Source organism: Nymphalis io, chromosome 4 (genome assembly GCF_905147045.1).
Source record: "Nymphalis io chromosome 4, ilAglIoxx1.1, whole genome shotgun sequence".
NCBI lineage: Eukaryota > Metazoa > Arthropoda > Insecta > Lepidoptera > Nymphalidae > Nymphalis > Nymphalis io.
In genome coordinates this window covers 5,545,685-5,566,191 of record NC_065891.1, presented here as the reverse complement: position 1 = coordinate 5,566,191, position 20,507 = coordinate 5,545,685, and the positions used below count along the sequence as shown (strand labels likewise).

General features: G+C 37.8%; 1 protein-coding gene across 16 annotated transcripts in view; it reads right to left on the bottom strand.

Annotated features, from left to right (window-relative positions):
* Window positions 1–285: 285 nt before the first annotated feature.
* Window positions 286–20,507, bottom strand: part of LOC126781579 (probable phospholipid-transporting ATPase IA) — an 85,802-nt gene continuing 65,580 nt past the window's right edge. For 4 of the 16 annotated variants that reach the window (XM_050506464.1, XM_050506466.1, XM_050506468.1 and 1 more), the window contains 21 exons: window positions 20,297–20,494; window positions 17,504–17,628; window positions 17,130–17,282; window positions 16,929–17,038; window positions 16,538–16,711; window positions 16,237–16,417; window positions 15,379–15,728; window positions 15,172–15,303; window positions 14,845–15,003; window positions 14,387–14,584; window positions 14,149–14,307; window positions 13,909–14,045; window positions 13,168–13,288; window positions 12,801–12,992; window positions 12,332–12,450; window positions 11,847–11,981; window positions 10,750–10,848; window positions 6,906–6,953; window positions 4,353–4,393; window positions 4,015–4,106; window positions 286–3,488 (listed from right to left, as the gene is read on the bottom strand). In XM_050506464.1, coding sequence (XP_050362421.1) covers window positions 3,270–3,488; window positions 4,015–4,106; window positions 4,353–4,393; window positions 6,906–6,953; window positions 10,750–10,848; window positions 11,847–11,981; window positions 12,332–12,450; window positions 12,801–12,992; window positions 13,168–13,288; window positions 13,909–14,045; window positions 14,149–14,307; window positions 14,387–14,584; window positions 14,845–15,003; window positions 15,172–15,303; window positions 15,379–15,728; window positions 16,237–16,417; window positions 16,538–16,711; window positions 16,929–17,038; window positions 17,130–17,282; window positions 17,504–17,628; window positions 20,297–20,494 — 3,142 coding nt within the window. In that variant the 3' untranslated portion in view covers window positions 286–3,269. Of the gene's footprint in view, window positions 3,489–3,986; window positions 7,375–8,714; window positions 8,996–10,749; window positions 10,849–11,846; window positions 11,982–12,331; window positions 12,451–12,800; window positions 12,993–13,167; window positions 13,289–13,908; window positions 14,046–14,148; window positions 14,308–14,386; window positions 14,585–14,844; window positions 15,004–15,171; window positions 15,304–15,378; window positions 15,729–16,236; window positions 16,418–16,537; window positions 16,712–16,928; window positions 17,039–17,129; window positions 17,283–17,503; window positions 17,629–20,296; window positions 20,495–20,507 lie in introns of those variants that run through there. The other 12 variants (XM_050506472.1, XM_050506469.1, XM_050506465.1 and 9 more) reach the window with 12 other exon arrangements.

Here is a 20,507-nt window from a genome sequence, read left to right as displayed (position 1 = left end):
TATTTTATTATTTTAAAATATCATATTTAGATTTTTTAATCCTCCTGAAAGAAATGTATGAAAAAGGAAACATTTGGATCTTACACATCAGTTTTTTAATAAAAAAATATTTCGATATAATTAGACGTAGAGAAAATATTATGACATAAAAAATGTATTTAGTCTGCGAACATTTCATTGGCATGAATTTGTTATTATTTAGCTAGGCGTGTTTTAATTTTGAATGTTTATTTTAACTTTTATTGTGTGGGTTTGGTAGGCGGGGTATAAAAAAACACATTTTAAAGAACGAGAACAAATCATATATTTCAGTTACATTCACATCTTTGCTTATATTATAAAAGACCAAGTTCGGAACTATGTGTCAATCAATATTAACCCTTACAGCTTTACTTATCTTTATTGGAGTCACGACTAAAGTCGTGTAGCAAACGGTCCCATTGGTCCCACGTGGCTAGATATTAGTTTACAAAGGTAGGTTAGGACCACGTTAATAATGTAGCTATATATTTTAAATATTTGCAATAACATTTATCGCAAGGATATAATACTATGACCAGCTGACATTCATTTGACGAACTAATTTGGTCAATGTTAGTTTATATTAAAAAATTAGATTAGATGGATTAAGCAGATTTTACAATTGGAATACCAAATCTGACTGGACTAGTAAGATTAATTACATACAATGATTGCGTGAATGTTACCTCTTTTATAATTGTTATATATATTTTTTTATTATTTGATTCGATCTCTTCGTTATCAGAGTTATGATGACTTTCAATGTGAAATTTTTCATTAATAAATTTGAAATTTAAAAAATATTTTAAAGAAAAACGTAATTATATTTCGCGATTGGTGGTGATATGGCAAAGTTTCGTTTAATATGATGGTGGTTATAACATTTCCAAGACACACAGGTCCGAACTCCGCCTCAAACTTAGACGAGTTAACAGTTAACAATAATAAACTGTTAGAGGTATATGTGATAAATATCAGTAACACATCTTACAAAAACCCGCTAGCAGTCGACATTTGTAAAGACTCTGAAAGATTTACTTCATCAGTTATATCACAATAATTCAGTAGAAGTTATCGACGCGTTCAGGAACTGCTCACTCTAAAACCGTAAACTTGTCACTTTCAATTCGAGGGGGGTTCTTGGGTTGTTTAAGAGAGAGCAATCCGAACCGAATCGATTTACATTTTTTTACTAAAATATATAATAGCTTCATTGATAGTTTGAGAAAAAAAAAGTAAAGCTATTTTTTTATTTGGGACAGAATTGTAAGGACTAAAACGGAATTATTGAATTTAAGGTGCTGATGATTTTAATGAAATATAAATTCGTGCTTTTAGAACTTGCTTAAGCGCTTATTGTAATTAAATTCTTCATATGATTTAATAACAATAACAATATAACGATTTATTCCAGTTAATGATATTTTATTATTCGATTAAAATGATAATTACTTATTTGTTTCAATGGGATCGATAAATGCCTTCAAATGACAGTAATTTTGTAAAAATTTTGATCCTCATTTTTATCAATCGTTTTACAAATTTAATGATTCATACATAGAACTAGAAACATACTGTAGCGTATGTCAGTGTTGCCTCGTGAACAAATCTTATTTGGAAGGAAGAAATGAATAATGTGTTATAATATTGGAGAAATATTATTAATTTTTTTTTTATATAATTTTCTATTTGAAATAATGATAACTAAAATGCTCTATAAATGATTTCGAAAATCGAATGTTAAGGCGGTGACATTGCCTTCAAGTTTTTGAAACGCTGGATAAAGTAACATTAACTAATTTGGCTTTAATTTGTACGCTTATTGGTCGCTTATTGCATCATCGTCTGCGTTTGACCAATTAGCATTCAGATTAAGTATAGGCAATATGACTTCGTTTTCATAAGCTGGAGATGATTAAGCTTATCTAAGTGTTATAAGCAAATGCATATGAGATTTATAAAATTAGGGCCTCGAACTACACATACCTACTGTTGGAATCATTCATTAATCGGAAATAAAATGTTACAACATTAACCAATAAATATAGTATCCAAAATGTCTTTACAGCAGACACATAACTCAATTGACGATATACCCAAATGGTTCAAGTCCCGCTGAGTTACAATTTTATTTATATTCAAATTCGTTATACTAAGGTGTACTTTTCATAACTTTGGCGAAATTATGTGCAATTAGCACGATTTATTTATTGAATATAATAATAATTTGTTGTAATTCAACCCATAATCATTCCGTGTAAAAAGAGTGTGACGTGATAAAAAATTTAAACTCCGAGATCAGACAAATGCTTAAAATTAAGAAAATGTTATTTATTTATTAGTACGACTTTTCATGTATTAATTTTAAACCGACAGATCTCAAGACCAGACATTGAATACTGAATACTAAAATTATTTTTTATAAACATGAATACAATTAGCTAACATCGATAATTATACTGGACACCTACAAGCATTTATTTATAATTAACATGAAGCTTTAGCTAAACATAATGAGGTAACAATAAATAATAGCATTACCTTCCTTTGGCCTTAGTTGGGTAACAGTAAAGAATCAATAAGTTACGTTTGTACTAAAATCGAGACATTACTTCAATGTATTATAATTCTAATAATATATTAATATTTGTTATTATAACTTGGTTAATCTTTGGTCATAATAATAAAAAAGGAAAATTTTATAAACATTTGATTTAGCGTTAAATATTATGTAAAAATAAGCTATTGGCCTCACTTATAAACGTTGTCTAGCTGGTGCTTAGTTAAATACTGATTTTTGACTTTTCTCTCTTTCTAACATCACTGATTTGACATTTGAAAGAAAAATACAGCATTACCTAATTACCCCCTAAACAATATATATAGTTAAAGCCATAAATGTTAAAAGATAATTCATTTTTATGTTAATTTAATTAACAGAAAGTTATGAATTAAAACTTAATTTAAAAGATAAATTGGTACGAAAATAAATAGTGACCGTTAACGGTTTACATGATTTTAAAAGACGATTTATGTCGAATAAAATATAAATAAATATCAAATTATATACAAACTCAACGACGCCCGCAGGTAAACATATCTCATTACATATATAGATCATTACACTGATTCCCAATTATAGTGATAACTACACACATATGTATGTATACACTTAAGTAGATGAGTATATAATAATATGATGAAGACTAAGACATGCGCATGTACTGCCCGCGGGGGGCGCTAAAGCCTTAAAAAAATGTATATTTAAAATTCATTAAAATGTGACGAAAATATTTATTTTTACTTTGTACGTCATTACGACGATCTTGAAGTACATCTTGCACTCTGCGGCTGTGGGGAGCGTCGGTCAGCTTAGGAGCGCGGCCGCGGCCGACTTGTGTCGTACGCGCGGATGACGTCTGCCTGCGACACGCTCGCGCCCTCCTCTTGTGAGAACGCAAACCCATCTGTGCACACACAACATCACGCTCACTGTCTTTATATTCTTTCAAGTCTAAATCATAATATATGTATGTTACTCATTCGGTTGCAACTTTATTAAATCATCTTTTGAAAATAAATACGTCTTGTAAAAAACAAAAGGGAGGCAATTAGTTTTAAATAGTAAAGAGCAAATGAGTCACGAATTACACCAGGTAGGACACCTTTACTTATGCCTTTACTGGTTCACTGTAATGGTTGAAAAATATTGCAAAGTTATAAATATATTAATTTTGTATTTATAAGACGATAAAATTTAAATTTATAAATTATAAAAAAAAAAATACAAAAAAAATGTTTTCTTAAAGGAAAACGATACCAACCATTTCATCGCGTCCCGCTCGTCTAACGAAGTGGACTAGATTTTTAAAAAATGCAAAAGAATTTGATTTCGATTAACGCCTGTGCAAACACACAATCAAAGTGTACTACTGAAGCGGTCGTTCGAGGAGTTCCCGGCGCCAGTGTGTGTGTGTGTGGTGCGGTACTCACGCGACAGCTCGAGCTCAGTGGCGGCGCGCGCGGCGGAGCGGCGTCCGAACACGCTGCGCACGTTCTGCAGCAGCCGCGCGGTCTCCGTGAGGCTGCCACACAGAGCTGCGTCACTACCGGCCGTACGCGGCAACCCCTTACCCCGTCGGGAACGACCGTCGCTCCCGAATCTAATCCCCAATGTTTCGTTCGAAACCGAAGAAAATATCTTTCGGTAGCGATCGAGAACGCGAAACGATGACTAGCAGAGTGTTTTCATTCCATCTACAAGCGTGTAAAGCGAGAGGAAAGCGGGAGGGTAGCGGGTTAGCGCCATGCGAAGCCATGCGTATACTCACACTGCGCCAGCCTGGCCACGGCGAGCCGGGCGTCCGCCGCGCTACGGGAACAACCACCGTTAGTTAGCACAATCATGCCGGACCATCCGTAACCGTCGCGAGTCGGATTCATAAGTGGTAGAAAACATTCGGCCACTAACTCTTTGCGTGTCACGAGTGTGGGATCATGAACTGCATTCTATTGTTTAATATATAACTTATTATATACTTAATATTATTTCTTTAAGCTTCATCCTTCGTGTGTACATTTTTTAATTGTAGTTTTTTTGTTCTTTATCCGAATGTTTTTTAGCACATATGCATAAATTTGGATATCAAAACTCTATAATAGACAAACCAATTGAAATTCAACATTTTATTTAACATAGATATTAGTTACAACTATATGTAAAACGTTTTCTTATTTATAAATTATCATATATTCAGAAATAACAATTTAATACAGTACATAAATATTAAATTTTCGTTAGCAATCAATATCTCATGGCGTAATATCGAATACTATTCCACAAACCTTTTTGTTAAATTGCGATAATTGTAAATAACGAATGTAATGTAATGAAACAAAATAAAATGAACAGTACATATTTCAGTGCACATACTACGTAGTGATAGGTTGGTATACATAAGCTTTGATAATGTCATGTATACGATTAAAATTTAAAATTGACATCAAGAGTAGTGCAACAAAAGTAAATAAAAAAAAGCACAAATAGAATTTGGAAGATTGTATATACAGCATATTATGTACAGTTGTTTGTTTATATACTATATATTATATTACAATTTGGAAGAACGATTTACGGATTATGTTATTTCATATTTTATTTAAGTCAATCAGCATTAGATGCTTTGGTTAAATATTTCAAACATTAAATCGATGTAAATGTCAACAAATAACTTGCAATACTTTGCAAAATAACTTTTAGTATAGTGTATTAATTACTAACGTCAATATATGACAAGAATTTTGTTAACAATATAATATATAGGATATTTGTAATATTTTCGCAAAATATTGCAAATTTCTCTCTAATAAAGGTTTATTAGTACATTAAAATTATTATTTATCAACAGTAACTGTTGATATAACTTATGAACCACACTTAATTTATAAAATAATAAATACAATTTCGTTAATCAAATTAAAGTCACGCGTACAAAAATATAAATGCTAGCGTACTAAAAATAAGTACAATATCTAAGATTATACAAAATTCATCTACGGATCACAATGCTCTATGATTACTAACAGCCTTTCAAAGACGGAATATTTTTTTTTACATCGAATCGATCGGATACATGTACTAGACATCTTACGATTATGACTCTTTCTAAGCTCGTAACTATACTTAATGAATTATTTCAAAAAATGAGGTAAGTTGATATTAGGCCATTCAGATGACTCGTATTATAATAAACCCGTGTTTTCAATATGTTTACATATAAGCAGGCTAAGTTTGCTGTGAGTGGCATGCATTTATGCTACTTGTTTAAAATATAATTAATTGTAAATAATATGCTATGCTGTGTAAATGAGATATATGCATAGATAAATGTTAATGCAAAATCATTCAGTGTCTTTTTAAAATAATGTTTGCTAGTTTGTGAGCCGTTGGTAGGCCAATCTAAAGCGTCTGTTTTTTTTTTTTGTCAATCGGAGACGGCGTCTGAAGATATGACCACAAGAAAATTTAAGTCGAAATCTTAACTTCATTATAAATAAATATTTTCAAGTACATGTATCTGATCGCTATTACACACTAACCGATTGTAATAACAAGATAACAGTCTACTCTGAATCCGCATCATTAATTATCATTAACTACTTATTTTAATTTTAATGAAATATAAATACTAACGAAACTGTTAAGATTTTAATTGTAATACTTTATATGAAGACAGTGATGTATTAGAATATTATATTTTGTAATATATTTAGTATCTAATGTTGCAGATTCAAAATTACTGAGCAATTAGAACAGCGCCAAAGTTAAGCATGTAATAACTACAAGTTTCATTTGATTTTTTTTTAAGAAATAATGTTTTATCTTTGTCGCATCTTAGCAATTATGTTCGGATAATAACAATGGAATAAAAAAAGTATAATTTTGTATAAAATTCCTTAGCACTAATTTATACACATCGAAACAAATATACGTCAACAGTAAAAAAATATTACAAACTCTGTTATCGTCTAATTTAGTAAAACCCTAGCGACACCAACTCTAAGCTGAAAACGTGGTTTTAATATAGGAATTAGCTTAAGAAGAATTCGTTTTTTTTTTTAAACTAAGGAGCGTCTACACAATCAGAATCACCGTTTAGATTGTTTCACATTCTTCGATACGATATCTGCGTTACGTATTAGTATGTAGTACTATGCTAATAAGCCTGTCGAGTTGTGTCTATTCAGAAATATTCAGAATAAGAACTGAACGAATTATTTAAAGCGCAAAACCGATATATAATTACCGAGTACCTTCTAACGAAATCCGATACCGTATCGGACAATGTGTAAACCATCTCAGCGAATTCGTACATAATCGTTACCTTTTAAAGGCTGTAATTCCTCTCATATACCAAATGAGGTAAGTCCAACTTGCAATAAAAAAAACTGTCAACATTAATATTAGAGTCGTTTATGACCAATATTTCAATATTAAAATATCACGAGACATCGCTTCGAAAATATCGATTCGCGACTCGGAAGGAATGTACGAGTACAATCAGTTAAAAATGCTATACAAATACTGCCTCAGAGGAACATTCGTTAACGTTAATATAAATTTAGCATCAGTCGTACTGATAACGGTCGCCCGCGTAGGCGCAGTCTTGTCTCCGGAGACCCGGACCGCGTCGTCTACATCGCAAAGGCTAGATATGTAAGGTGACGTGTCGCGTGTCGGCCGGGTGTCAGACGACGTGCGAGAGGCGCGCGCGGGGCGGGCGGCGCGGCGCGGGGCAGGCTGGCGGCGGCGGGTCGGCGGGCGCCACGCAGCGCCGGCGTCGCGCGCGGCCCCTGCGCGCCACAACACAGTCAGCCCGCGCAAGCCGTGCGTCGGCGCCCCGCCGGCGGCGACGGGCCACTCCGTATCGTCGGATAGTATGAGTAGCGGTTTTTCGAGGAAGGAAAATACGAATACCGAAGAAGATAACTAGTGATTATTTATCTAATATAAAAATAAATTAGCCATTATAGTGAATTTTAAAATTATTATCGATACCGCGCATCAACCGAATAACTATCTATATTGGTATAGAAGGAATACGTAAACAATAGACATGTTATGCTGAAAAACTAATATGCATTATTATTTATCTACGTAATTTTTAAATCTTTAGTCCGCGTTGTGATATAATTGTAATGAGTGACGTGACGGAGAGGAACGTCATGCGGTTACGTCGCGGGCGGGGCGCCAGTGCGAGGAGGTGGGGGGCAACCAAACGGAACAACTCATATACATACTATACACCGATATGCGTGCACACTACACTCGTATGTGACATGACAAACTGTCTATGGATTTTCAAATATATGTACATATAAATATAAAAAATAAACGAAGTATGTACTTAGTATATACAATATTTATAAAATGCAATATATTTACGAATGGTCAGGATTTAGATGCTGGTTTTAATTTAGTCATCAAAAAGTGCATTTAAATTTTAAAATACATATGTAAAGGTTTCTATAAAGTATTTCATATTGATAATTTACAGCGTTAAATACTTTAAAAATTTAATATTCATAAACTGTCTAAACTAATAAAAATCTTTGATCTAAGACTAAGCCACATGAAATATCTTGAGATATCTAAAAATATAATTTTGAATCTTTTTTTTTTCTAAAGTTATTTAAAGAATTTTCTATTTAATGAAGGCGACACCAGCTAAATAAATGTATATCTTGAAAATTTCTATAAATATTTACACTTTTTTATAAGTCATCGTATGTCTTGTACATTTTAATGACACAAATGTCATTTACAGCTAACCAAATTTTAACACCGATCGTGTGCTATCTTGGCAGTGATGATGACAGATGACAAACTCGATGATGACAGTTTCGACATTGCAAAACCTGCGAGCTGATGAGCCAACTTTTGGCTGATATTTTTATTTATGTTTAAAAACTCGGACGCTTTATTTAGGTAAATAAATATTTAATTGTTATCTGTTATGTAATAATAAAACTTGTAATAATCAGGCTTTGTCTGTCTGTCGTTACATTCACCACGCGATGCAATTTAAACATTTTTTTTTTTATATATAATATCATTAAAAATCCATAGACCTTATTTATGCAATAATGATTACAACATTAAACATAAATAAAATAAAAACTACTTTATGTAAAATATAACATTACTAGTTGGACGGCATTCGGCAAGCGTATTTACACAAAATTAGAATGACTTTGTTAATTTATTTAAATATACAATGACATATATTAATTGGCAACATAATACACTATTACTCGTGTGAGAATTACAATGTTGTAAATTATTACGACGAAACAATCACGTGGTAAGGCTGCAGGCACGTGCTGATAAACCACTGGCTTTTTGAATTTGAAAAGTCACTACAATGTTGCCATTTTAGTGCTTCGGAATCAGATTTGGCGACATTTTCGTTACCTTAAAATAAAAAATCCGCATTTTTAGCTAGCTTTTTTGGCGCTCCTAGGTTTGAATTATAAAAGGAAAACGGATTCGGATCGGATCGTAACGGATTCTAATTTAGTTTCGTGAATTACGTCGTCCATTAATGAACCGCTGATGATGATGCCACACATCATGATGCCGCATTACTGGTGATAGAGTTTTGTGCAAGCTCGTCTGGGTAGGTACCACCCACTCATCAGATATTCTACCGCAAAACAGCAATACTTGGTATTGTTGAGTTCCGGTTTAAAGGGTGAGTCAGCCAGTGTAATTACAGGCTCAACGGACAAAACATCTTAATTCCCAAGATAGGTGGCGCATTGGTGATGTAAGCGATGGTTAACATTTCTTACCAATGTCTATGGGCGTTGATGACCACTTACTTTTTCTATAAAATAATAAAAAAAAAAAACATTTTATTATGACATTTATATTTGTTTTGTGGTTTGTGAGTGTTTTGTCTTTAGTTATAATATTATTTGATACGTGTAAGCAAATTTAATCGCGACCTCGAATACCTTATCCGTCCAACCGGTTATTTTGTGAAAATTCATTTAGTGCTACTGTTTAAGTGCAAATATTATATATGTGTATTATATACCAAAACAATATAAATAACAAATATATAAACAACACACTACACACGATAGCTGTTTTATTTTATTTATATATTATATTATTTTAGATAGTGACGTGCAAAGTTAAGATAGCATAAATATAGAGTATAAATAAAAAGTAATTTGCGTTTACAGTAACGCCCATAGACTACGTGGAGTTTATGTTGCTCCCGACTAATGTATTATTTTCTTTAATATAAATAAATATGGAACGGTTACATAAACGCCTATTATTTATATAATTTACATAAACTTACATATATTATATAATTGTTAATCACATCTAAGTTAGCACATTGAAATATGCAAAATATGGAACACAAAACAAACTTCAGTCTCACATGTTTATATATAATAAATACTCTTTTCAATAATGTATATAAATTACAGATAATATGTATAAATATAATAAATATTAAGAAACAATAACTATTCTTGTTTGATAAAACAACTTTTTATTATTTTTATCTAATTTAAAATAATTTTGTACAATAATATTGACAAAATATAATTAGCAAATCAATACGAATGCTTTTAATTCAACTAAGAATCACATCGATCGATCGTTTAAAAAGTTTTTCGTATTTTAACAAAATATAATTTACTATAATTGTTGTTTCTTATATAGATTTCTCTTTTCCGAATATGAATTCTCGCCGGACAGTCACATAACTATCCATTATCCATATAAAATAAAAATAATGCTGTGTGCTAAAATCTAATGAAAAATGGAGGTCGTAAAACTATTTTGATCAATCATCTGCTAATTTACCTCGTCTAAATTTTTTTTTATAATAAACAACATAGCAAATTTACTAGAAATTGAACTAATGTCGCAAAAAAAAAAAAAAAAATTATAATTATACTAAAACTAATGTATATTCATTGTTCCCTAAATATTTTTAATTTACTATATCGAATCAAATAATCGATTAATTGAAGATCTATTTAAATGAGAAAAACTCAACTGAATTGGCTAGAGATATCATACATAATGTTTATAGCAATTAATATTGTAATTCATGATTAATAAAGTCAAAGTCTCTGATGGTATATTATGTGACAGTCAGGCGGTGCGAAATGAGTGGAGCGATAGATGATGGTACTCACGAGTGTCGCGGGTGCGCGAGTAGCGCGGCGGGATCTCGCTTCTTGATCTCGCTCTCCCGCACCGCCTCCGTCATCGTCTTGAACGCCGAGTTATGCACGCTGAAACGAATTTCAATCTTATTACTATAGTGTACGATCAATTTTGCGTTGACAAGATATTTTTTATGTACTTTTAAAAATTTCGGTTTGAAATGAAACAATCCTTCATCTATTCACATCTCGCTCGCACCTTGTGACTATCTATACTCACTCACCGGTATAGATAGCGACAATGCAAAATGGAGAAGTAAAAACGATCGCATGCCTCATCTTGAAGAGTGGTTAATATTTTATACGATATTGGGCGGTGGAGTCAATATGAGCTTGATTAATTAGTAAAGTGTACTTACTATAAAAGGAAAGGGACCGTGGAGTAAGATTTTATGGATTATCGCTGGGTTAATGTACTTATAGGGTATAATTTTGAAATAAAAATATTCTATTTAAATAAATATTCGAACTATGACCTTAAATGCTACGCTATATAGTATATAACAACAGACACACTACAGCCGTTTAATAAAAAACGTTTATTTTATTTACAAATATTACCGGTCAAAACTACGCATCAATTGATAAACGTAAACACTATGTATATAGATAATTCTTAAATTTTTATAATAAACTGAGGGTTATTCCGATAATCAGCATATTTGATCACTTCAAATGCAAAATTATCTTTAACTCAACTATATAATACAACATTAAAATACTACCGAATAAACCTATATTAATAGTTGTTTTTAGTTGCTAATTTATTTAACTATATATAGAAAAGTCACTTGTATTGATATAACTTCCGATTTAGAGTTGGAGAGAGGACACATGCAGCGGATACGGAGGGGTTCGTCCTCTGGGCACCTCTGTCTTCCGAAACCGAGGGTTCGAGCCACGCTGTATTGATTGTTGATAAGTCAGGTGAAGTATTATTTTTTGCTTACCAATATAATTCAAAAGGATTTAGAATTACAAAGATTTGTATGGGAATATTGTTGGATCTGTGAGGGTGGACACCACACACCAGTGTGAGGTAGTGACGGTTACAATAGAGCACTCACACGGTGATGATCAGGTCGGGCAGCAGAGTGGCGACGGGCACCAGCAGCAAGCCGAACCAGAAGACGAGCGAGCTGAACACCATGCGGTCCATACCACGCATAACTGCGCCGATCACCACCACCGGGTACAGGTTGCTGCCATAGAAGAAGACACATAATATATTACTCTATACGTTCATTATGTTCTTAAATCGCTTGAATTGTTTTGTATAGTACATTTCAATTATTTATCTATTTAGGATTACCAACATGACATACAGTATTTATTATCATACATACTTACTTAACCACGAAATACAAAAGAGAAACTAAGTTTCTTAAATAAAAATGAAAAAATAATATTTATATTTAAATTATTCATTTAATTTAAAACAACGAGAAAGTAAAAAAAGTTCTACCATTCAGTAGCATTTTATATATTTAATTACCATAAGTTGTGATACCCTTTAAAACATAAATTAATAAGTGCAGCTTCGTGGACGCACCTGTATACTAGTATGAAGAGGAACCAGAGAGCCAGCGAGCCCCAGATGGAGACGTGCGTGACCCACGTCCACGAGTGCGTCGCCAGCCCCGCCTTCAGGCACACTGTCGCTACCACGAACTGCAATCAAATACTTATAGTATAAATTTTACGTTTATTTTAAGATATTAGTTATTTTAGGAAGGAAGATGATTGGGGCCATCTTAAAGTGAGTGGCCGCTATCATCCATAAAAAATGACCATATAAGAAGTATATGCCGCATTTACACCGTCAATGTGCTGCCAAACATAAGTTTAATTATACTGGCTGACTCAAGTAATATACCAAAACACACCAACAGCAGAAAAATATCAATACTTGGTGTATTGATATTTTTCAGTAGAAAAACTAACCAATGGTGGTGCAGACCCATATCAGCCTGCGGAACGACTTACCACTTTAATAAAGTGAGTTATTTATTGGTACTCACGGTGTAAACGAAGTTGCCCAGCACGAGATACCCGCCGTCTTTGCCGCTGGGCCACAGCACGTGGTGGCTCGTGAGCAGTACCGGCAACCAGAACAGCAGTATTGAGTGTAGCAGCGCGTTCACCGCCCACACCCAGAACACGCGCACGTTGAACAGCAGGCCTTGCTGCGATGGGATGTACAGCACCGGGTGCTGTCGCAGGAGAAGGAAAACATTAGTCGATTCGTTTACTTGTCGAAAACATTTAGCACGAGTTCCTTTACTTCACTTATATTGTCTTCTCAAATATTTCACACCTCACTCTTTGTAGTAAGTAATATCTTTAAAATGACAAATAATGAACTAAATTCATCATAAGGCAACTCACCCTAAGCATGATTTCAGGCGAGCAGATCTTGTCAAACAGTCCTATGGCGAAGGGAGGTAGCGCCGTGAATATCACGTTGTAGAACCCGATTGTCCACCTCTCGAACAGAATCTGACCAGACCTTTAGGAAATACCTTCCAGTTATTATTTTTGATTAGACGGATTTATATTGTTAATATGATAAATTATTACATCATCGAGTATGAGGCAATAATATAAAGCATTTTCTAATTACATTCGAATGAAAAAAAGGACAAAAAAAGCAAATAACTTGAAAAAGTCGTGCAAATTTGAGAGCATATATTATGACTTTTCTTGACCGTTACTCTGAAAATATCTCTATTAATACTCTGTGGGAGGTGGGGATATCTTTGTGGTTTCAGGTGTTAAGTCGTTCCCTATGTTCTTTTTCGAAAACACTGACAACGTGAATGCAAAATTTCTTGATTATCGGTTGAGTAGTTAAGGCGGAAATTCACGGTAGCATGTGAAAGCGATCCCGTGGCGCTCCTCGTTAAGACCGAAAGGGTACCGCTGGTTTTTTAGTGGGTATTCCGATGTTCGGGGTGCACTCGGCGCCTTGGACACCGGCGAGCCCCACATACCCCCCCCCCCACTGTTCTCGTGGAGGAAACGCGTAATGCGTTTTTCCAGCGTTAAAAAAAAGTTAAGGCGGGAAAGCTTGATTAATAAACAAATTTTACGCCAAATTTATAATAAATAATAAAGTCCAAAACTAACCAAGCTGAATAGATAGCGAACCACAGCTCGATGACGTAGAGACAAATATTCTTGTAAAATGAGTACAGAATGAGTTTGCTGATACGCGAGTAGTTCCAGGCTCCATGTACCAACAGCAGCCGCACCAGAAACCGGAACTGAGGATAAATTATTTACATTTTAAAAATATTTTTTACGAAAATGTTGACGCCATTGCGACAATATTGCAATTTGCTATCGTTCGCCCCTCGGCGCGAATACCTGTGCGATGCTGTAGTCGGAGGCGCAGACGGCCTGCAGCCCCTCGACGCCGGAGATGCCGACGCCGACGGAGGCGCGCTGGATCATGGCCACGTCGTTCGCGCCGTCGCCGATCGCCAGCGTCACGGCACCCGTCGCCCGCGACACCATCTCTACGACCTAGGTAGGGAAACGATTTCATTTAAAACTAGGCCCCTTTGGCTAACTTCTTACGCACACATATATTTTAGTACGTCACCTCTGCCTTTTGTATGGGCGACACTCTACAGCACACGACTACTTTACAGGACACGCAGAGGTCGATGAAGTCTTTCTTCAAGTCGCAGCCCATCGCGTACTTGAGCGTCTGGCCGTCGATGACGAGTGCCACTTCGTTTTCCTTACGTAGGTTTTCGCCGAAGTCTGTCAGGTGACGCGACAGACTCTCTCGCGTTGCCTGGAGCGAAATTATTTTATTGGAAATAAATAACTACTAACATGCAGAAATCCTAGATAACTTATTTATTATAAAAATTCATTCGTTTGCTAAAATCAATTGTCAATTTAAAAAGGAAGCAAATAAGTATAACATAAAAATTACTGTCAAAGACTTGCTTCAGTATTGCCTTAATACAGACGTCACAGGTATAAATACACAGTAAGAAAGCAGTTATATTTCAATCCCTAGCCGTCACAACGGGTACAAGCGGAGCGTACGTCAAGGCTCTCCTCGTTGAGCAGCAGCAGCGGCATGGCGGCGTGCAGCAGGCGCGCCGAGTGCGCCACGTTGATGGCCGTCTCCTGCTTGTCGCCCGTCAGCACCCACACGTGGATGTTGGCCTTCAGCAGCGCCGCGATCGACTCCGGGACGCCGTCCTGCGGAACGGCCACGTTAGGATCGATTGTGATTGGAATTGAAGCCCTCATATTGAATCGTAATGAAGCATTTTCAAGGATGACATTGTAAATTTTACTACGTAAAATATATATAACATTTGACCGCCTCCTAAATATAAAGAGATTCAAATTAGTTCAGCGCGTCACCTGCAGTTTGTCCTCGATGGCGGTGGCGCCGAGCAGCCGGAGGTTGTTCTCGATGAGGAGCGCAGCCTCTTCGATTTTCTGCTCTCGATCGTGTATCGCTATGCTCGCCTTGTGATACATATTCGACCAGTCCTGACGGAAATTTGGATTAAGCATAAGGCCCAACAAAATTCAATCAATAATAACACTCCCGCTCATTTCGTTCACCTCATAGACGCGCTCGGGCACGTCGGCCACGGCGTAGACCAGCGTGCGCAGCCCCTCGGCCGCGAAGTGCTCGAGGTGCGCCAGCGTGGCCTCCGCGTAGGGCGCGGCGCGCGGGCCGCCCGCCAGGCGCGGGTAGATGACGGAGTCGGCGCCCTTGCAGTACAGCTTGATCTCGCCCGAGGGCGTGCGCACGAGCACGGACATGCGCTTGCGCGCCGACGTGAAGGCGAGCACGTGCAGCACGGCGAACGTGAGCGAGCGGCCGCGCGCGCGCACCGTCACGGCGGCCGGCGTGCGCGTCTCGAACGTCCAGCCCCACGCCGCCGCGCCGCTCACCAGCGCGCGCTCGTCTGCGGGCCGAGCGACTGTTCAATTCGGGGCTCCCGGGATCGACACAGGTGTGGAGAACACACACACACAATAAATAAAAAAAGATAAAAAAATATATATTTAAAACAATTAATATTAATTACGATGCAAACCCGAGTGGACGGCGTTGTTAAAAAGTACCGGTGGCTTGTGCCTATGCGCCGTCCACGATCGTCGCAGCGGGCAGTGATTTTTTACTTGCATTACCCTCCACAAGTGATATACTTCGATCGCCCTTAATATAATTGTTTTCTCGTCTATGTTAAAATTATAGTTAATGCAATTCCGAATATTCTTTCTGTTCTGATTACCGTGATTGAATTTATATGTATGTTAGTGTTCTCCTGACTGTATTGTGTTGTGAATTATATGTGACTTTTATTTCGTCCGGTAATAGGCTATCGAACACATTGTTAAGTGTTAGTTGCATTTGAACTGCCATCACAACTAAACTGGGTTACCGGGACCGGGACGAGACGGAGCACTCACCGGGCGACGCTGCGTGGTAGTTGATTACGCCGTCGATCGGCTCGGGTATGACGGTGTGGCAGACGGCCAGCATGGTGAGAAACTCGGTGATGACGGGCGCGCTGGGATGGCCGCTGTCGAGGTTCTGGTACAGCAGCGTGTCCTCGAGACGCTCGTTTGGACTCGGTTTGTTGTAGATCACCTGTGAGTTATTATATTGATATTTGGAGAGAAAACATCATAAAATAGCTCTGCTTGCAGGGCAGTTTTAGCCCTCAGATCACATTATTTAAAGATTAATAAAGAGGCCCAGAGGCCCTACCTCGGCGATGGAGCATTTGCGAAACTCCATGACGTTGCAGGTGAGCGTGCCGGTCTTGTCGCTGAACACGTATCGCACCATGCCCAGCTCCTCGTTAAGGTTGGAGGTCCGCGCCAGTGCCGGCGTGTCCGTCTGTTCGTGGTACATCTCGCCATCCATTGCTATGAATTTTGCCTGTACGCATCGTTACACAATCAACATATTAAATATAAAAGAATATGGCGTTTTGAAGTAAATATTAATTGACACATGACAACAGTATTTATTTACAGAAAATTATTTATCTTACGATCACCAAATAAGTGTCCAATTAGAAGTCACCGAGGACAGTAATGGATCTACCGATGTAATAGCTACACAAATAAAAGTTAATTTAAAGTATAGAACTCACTTGAAAAAATCTCACAATTTCAGCAGTAACTTGTAAGGATATAGGTATAAGATTGTTGTATAATATCAAAAAGGTTAAAAAGTTGAATCCGAAATGTGCATTCTGTGCCTCTGTAACAAAGAAAAAAAAAAAAATTAAAATATATCTACAAATAAACAAGAACAATAGGCGAACAACAATATAGGTATAGTAAGTGCGTACCGTCGAGGCCGGTGTACCAGTCCGTATTCATGCGCAAGCGCAGCCACAGTTCATTACAGCCGGCGCTCAGCAACGACAGCACCAGCAGGATCATGAACAGCATCAAAATGTGCGTGTTCGTCTGACGGTCGATCGACGACCGCTTCAGCGGAGCTGCAGAACGAACCAATAATGAAATTAAGCTCGAAATATTAAACCTAAATGGAATTACAAAGCATCGTGTTATTTGCAACAACTAGAGTTATTGAGATATAAGGGAACATGTTATTTAAATATCGCTTTGCACGATGCAATAATTGTCATTTAAATCGTTGTCGTAGTACATAGTCGATAAAGATAGCTACCATCGTTATTTTATCTTAATTTTTCTATACCCTTGGTGGAGTTCTTCATGAGCTTGGTCTCGTGGCCCGTGTAGACGACGAGCGCGTGCACCCAGGCCGTGTTGCGCAGCATGGCGCCGCGCAACAACATCTGCTCCAGGTTCAGCGGCAACGTCCTGGACACACATTCGTCATTACTCATTGCTCAAATGTGATCCACATTTCAGTTGTCATTATAAGAGATCATATAATATGTAAGGGAAAAAATAAATTTTATATTTAAGGATATATTAAAATCATACTATTTTCCAAAACGAAGAAACATAAAAAACCTTTTTTTTAAATTATTTATTCTATTTTCATGTATCAAATATATGAGAGGACGACTGCCTCGTTGGTCTAGTAGCTTGATGTAAGACCGCAAACCCACTACTGGGAACTGGGTACTGGGTTCAATTCCCAGGTCGGGCCAGTAAAAAAATATTGGGTTTTCTGTCAGAAAATTCTTAGTAATAGCCCGGAGTCTGGAAGTTGGAAGTGTGTACACTCTCATGCCTCGGAAAACACGTAAAGCCGTTGGTCCTGCGGTCGATTTTAAAGAACGGACATGGGTTGCGAGGAGGTCTTCTAGGAACATTAATATTAAATCTACTCAACAGTCTATCGTCATTGATTTTTTCAATAAATACTTTATAAAGCAACTTCATGTCTAGTAGAGATCTTCGAATCTCCAGTGGCTTTATTTAAAAAAAAATCTAGTTTGTTTTTGTAGGACTCTAGCTGATTTGAAGCTTTAAAACGAAATACCAAATGTTTAAAGTTATTATAGAATAGGAAGGTGGACGAGCATATGAGCCACCTGATGGTAAGTGGTCACCAAACGCCCTTAGACATTGGCATTGTAAGAAATGTCAACCATCGCTTATAGCCAATGCGCCACCAACCTTGGGAACTAAGATTTTATGTCCCTTGTGCCTGTAATTACAATGGCTCACTCACCCTTCAAACCGGAACACAACAATATCAAGTATTGCTGTTTTGCGGTAGAATATCTGATGAGTGGTACCTACCCAGACGAGCTTGCACAAAGCCCTACCACCAGTAAATTTATATTGGGCCGTGCGCAAAATCCTCCGTGTAGTGACGGAGAAAGAATACAATTCACTGCCCCTCTCGTTCCCATGGGTGTCGTAAGAGGCGACTAAGGGATATCTGAGCGACCATCTGCTCATCTGGTGGTAGGATGTTAAACATCCGCCTGGCTTGTTACCACCGTACGCATGGTGAAAAACTCGTGAAGTGGCTTGCAGCCGCGTTTCGAGGTCAGCCAGCGTACAGCCAGTGTCCGAGCGAGTATTGCTGCGATGGGTGTTGGTCCAATGGCTTTTGAACCAATGCCGGGGGAAACTGTATTGACCTGCCGGACAGGGAGACCCGAAGAAACGGCTGTTCCGCTGGCCGCCCGTGGCATTGCTTGCGTGGCAACCTTCGCTGCCACCGCTCAGAAACCCGGACGGATCGCTAGCTCTCAGTCCGCAGGAGAAAGCCGATCTGCTGGCTAAGCTCTTTGCCGACAACTCCGTGATCGATGATTGTAGTGCACTGCCACCAACAATACCTTCATGTGGCCACACGATGCCTGACATCAAAATCAGGCAACGTGATGTGCGTGCTGAGCTGCAATCACTTGATGTACGGAAAGCTAGCGGTCCCGATGGAATACCAGCCATAGTGCTGAAGAAGTGCGCAGCGGAGCTGTCTCCTGTGTTAACACGCCTGTTCCAACTTTCTCTCTCTCTTCGGGATGTGTGCCGGAGGCTTGGAGAAGAGCTAATGTGCAAGCGGTTCCCAAAAAAGGGGATCGGTCTGACCCGGCAAATTATCGGCCCATAGCTATCACCTCAGTACTTTGTAAGGTGATGGAACGGATTTTAAACAACTAACTGATCCATTACCTAGAAGATCACTGTCTAATTAATGATCGTCAGTACGGGTTTCGACCAAAACGGTCCACAGGTGATCTTCTAGCGTACGTAACACACCTCTGGGGTGAAGCTATCGACAAGCATGGAGAATCGTTGGCCTCGATATCTCCAAGGCTTTCGACAGGGTCTGGCACAGAAGTCTTTTCTCCAAGCTGCCGGCATATGGTCTGCCTGCTCAGCTATGCACCTGGATTGCCAGCTTCCTACACAAACGTAGCCTTCGTGTTTTAGTTGATGGTTGCGATTTACTATTCTATGTAGTGAATGCTGGGGTCCCCCAGGGATTTGTGCTATCTCCCACACTCTTTCTTTTGCATATCAATGATATGCTCTCTCTTGGGAACATACATTGCTATGCAGATGATAGTACAGTGCATGGTGGATACCACGGACGCGCAGTGGCTGGGCAAACGGAAATTGAGGAGAGGCGGAAGGATCTTGTCATTGAACTCGATAGGACATTAGAGCTCATCGCCAAATGGGGCTCTGATAATCTTGTTGAGTTTAATGCCAAGAAAACACAGGTATGCGCTCTCTCAGCGAAAAAGTCAGCATTTTCCCCTCTTCCCTCCCTCTGTGGTACGCCGCTGGTGTAGCTCCTGGTGTAACTCCTTTCTTTGTCGCACTTCCAAAAAATGGCTTACCAGCTCACGTGTTCCCCTCCTCTTACAACCCAGGTTCCTTCAAACGAGGCGTGAAGAGGCATCTTGCGAGCCGGCAAGGCGAAGGTGGCTAGTGCAGAACGTTTTTCCCGTCTGTACTAGCCGTCGTCGCGTTTGGACACTACTACCACTTACCATCAGGTGGAGTAGAGTCATTTGCCCTTCCGGCGAATATAAAAAAAAAGAAACACTCTTACTTAGCATTAGCCTCCTTAAGCATCCCATTAAACTCATAAAGATGTCTGTTGGGCGGCTCACACTGCACCGTCGCTCTGAAGTCAGCAAGTGCAAAGACCGTATCCAAGCAAGATGTATCTGGACTAGCTTGACGTATCTTGAGGTTAGTTTCGCCGTCCAAGTTCGATGTTTCGATGAAAGATATGCCTTGGGGTTCGCTGAAAGAATAGA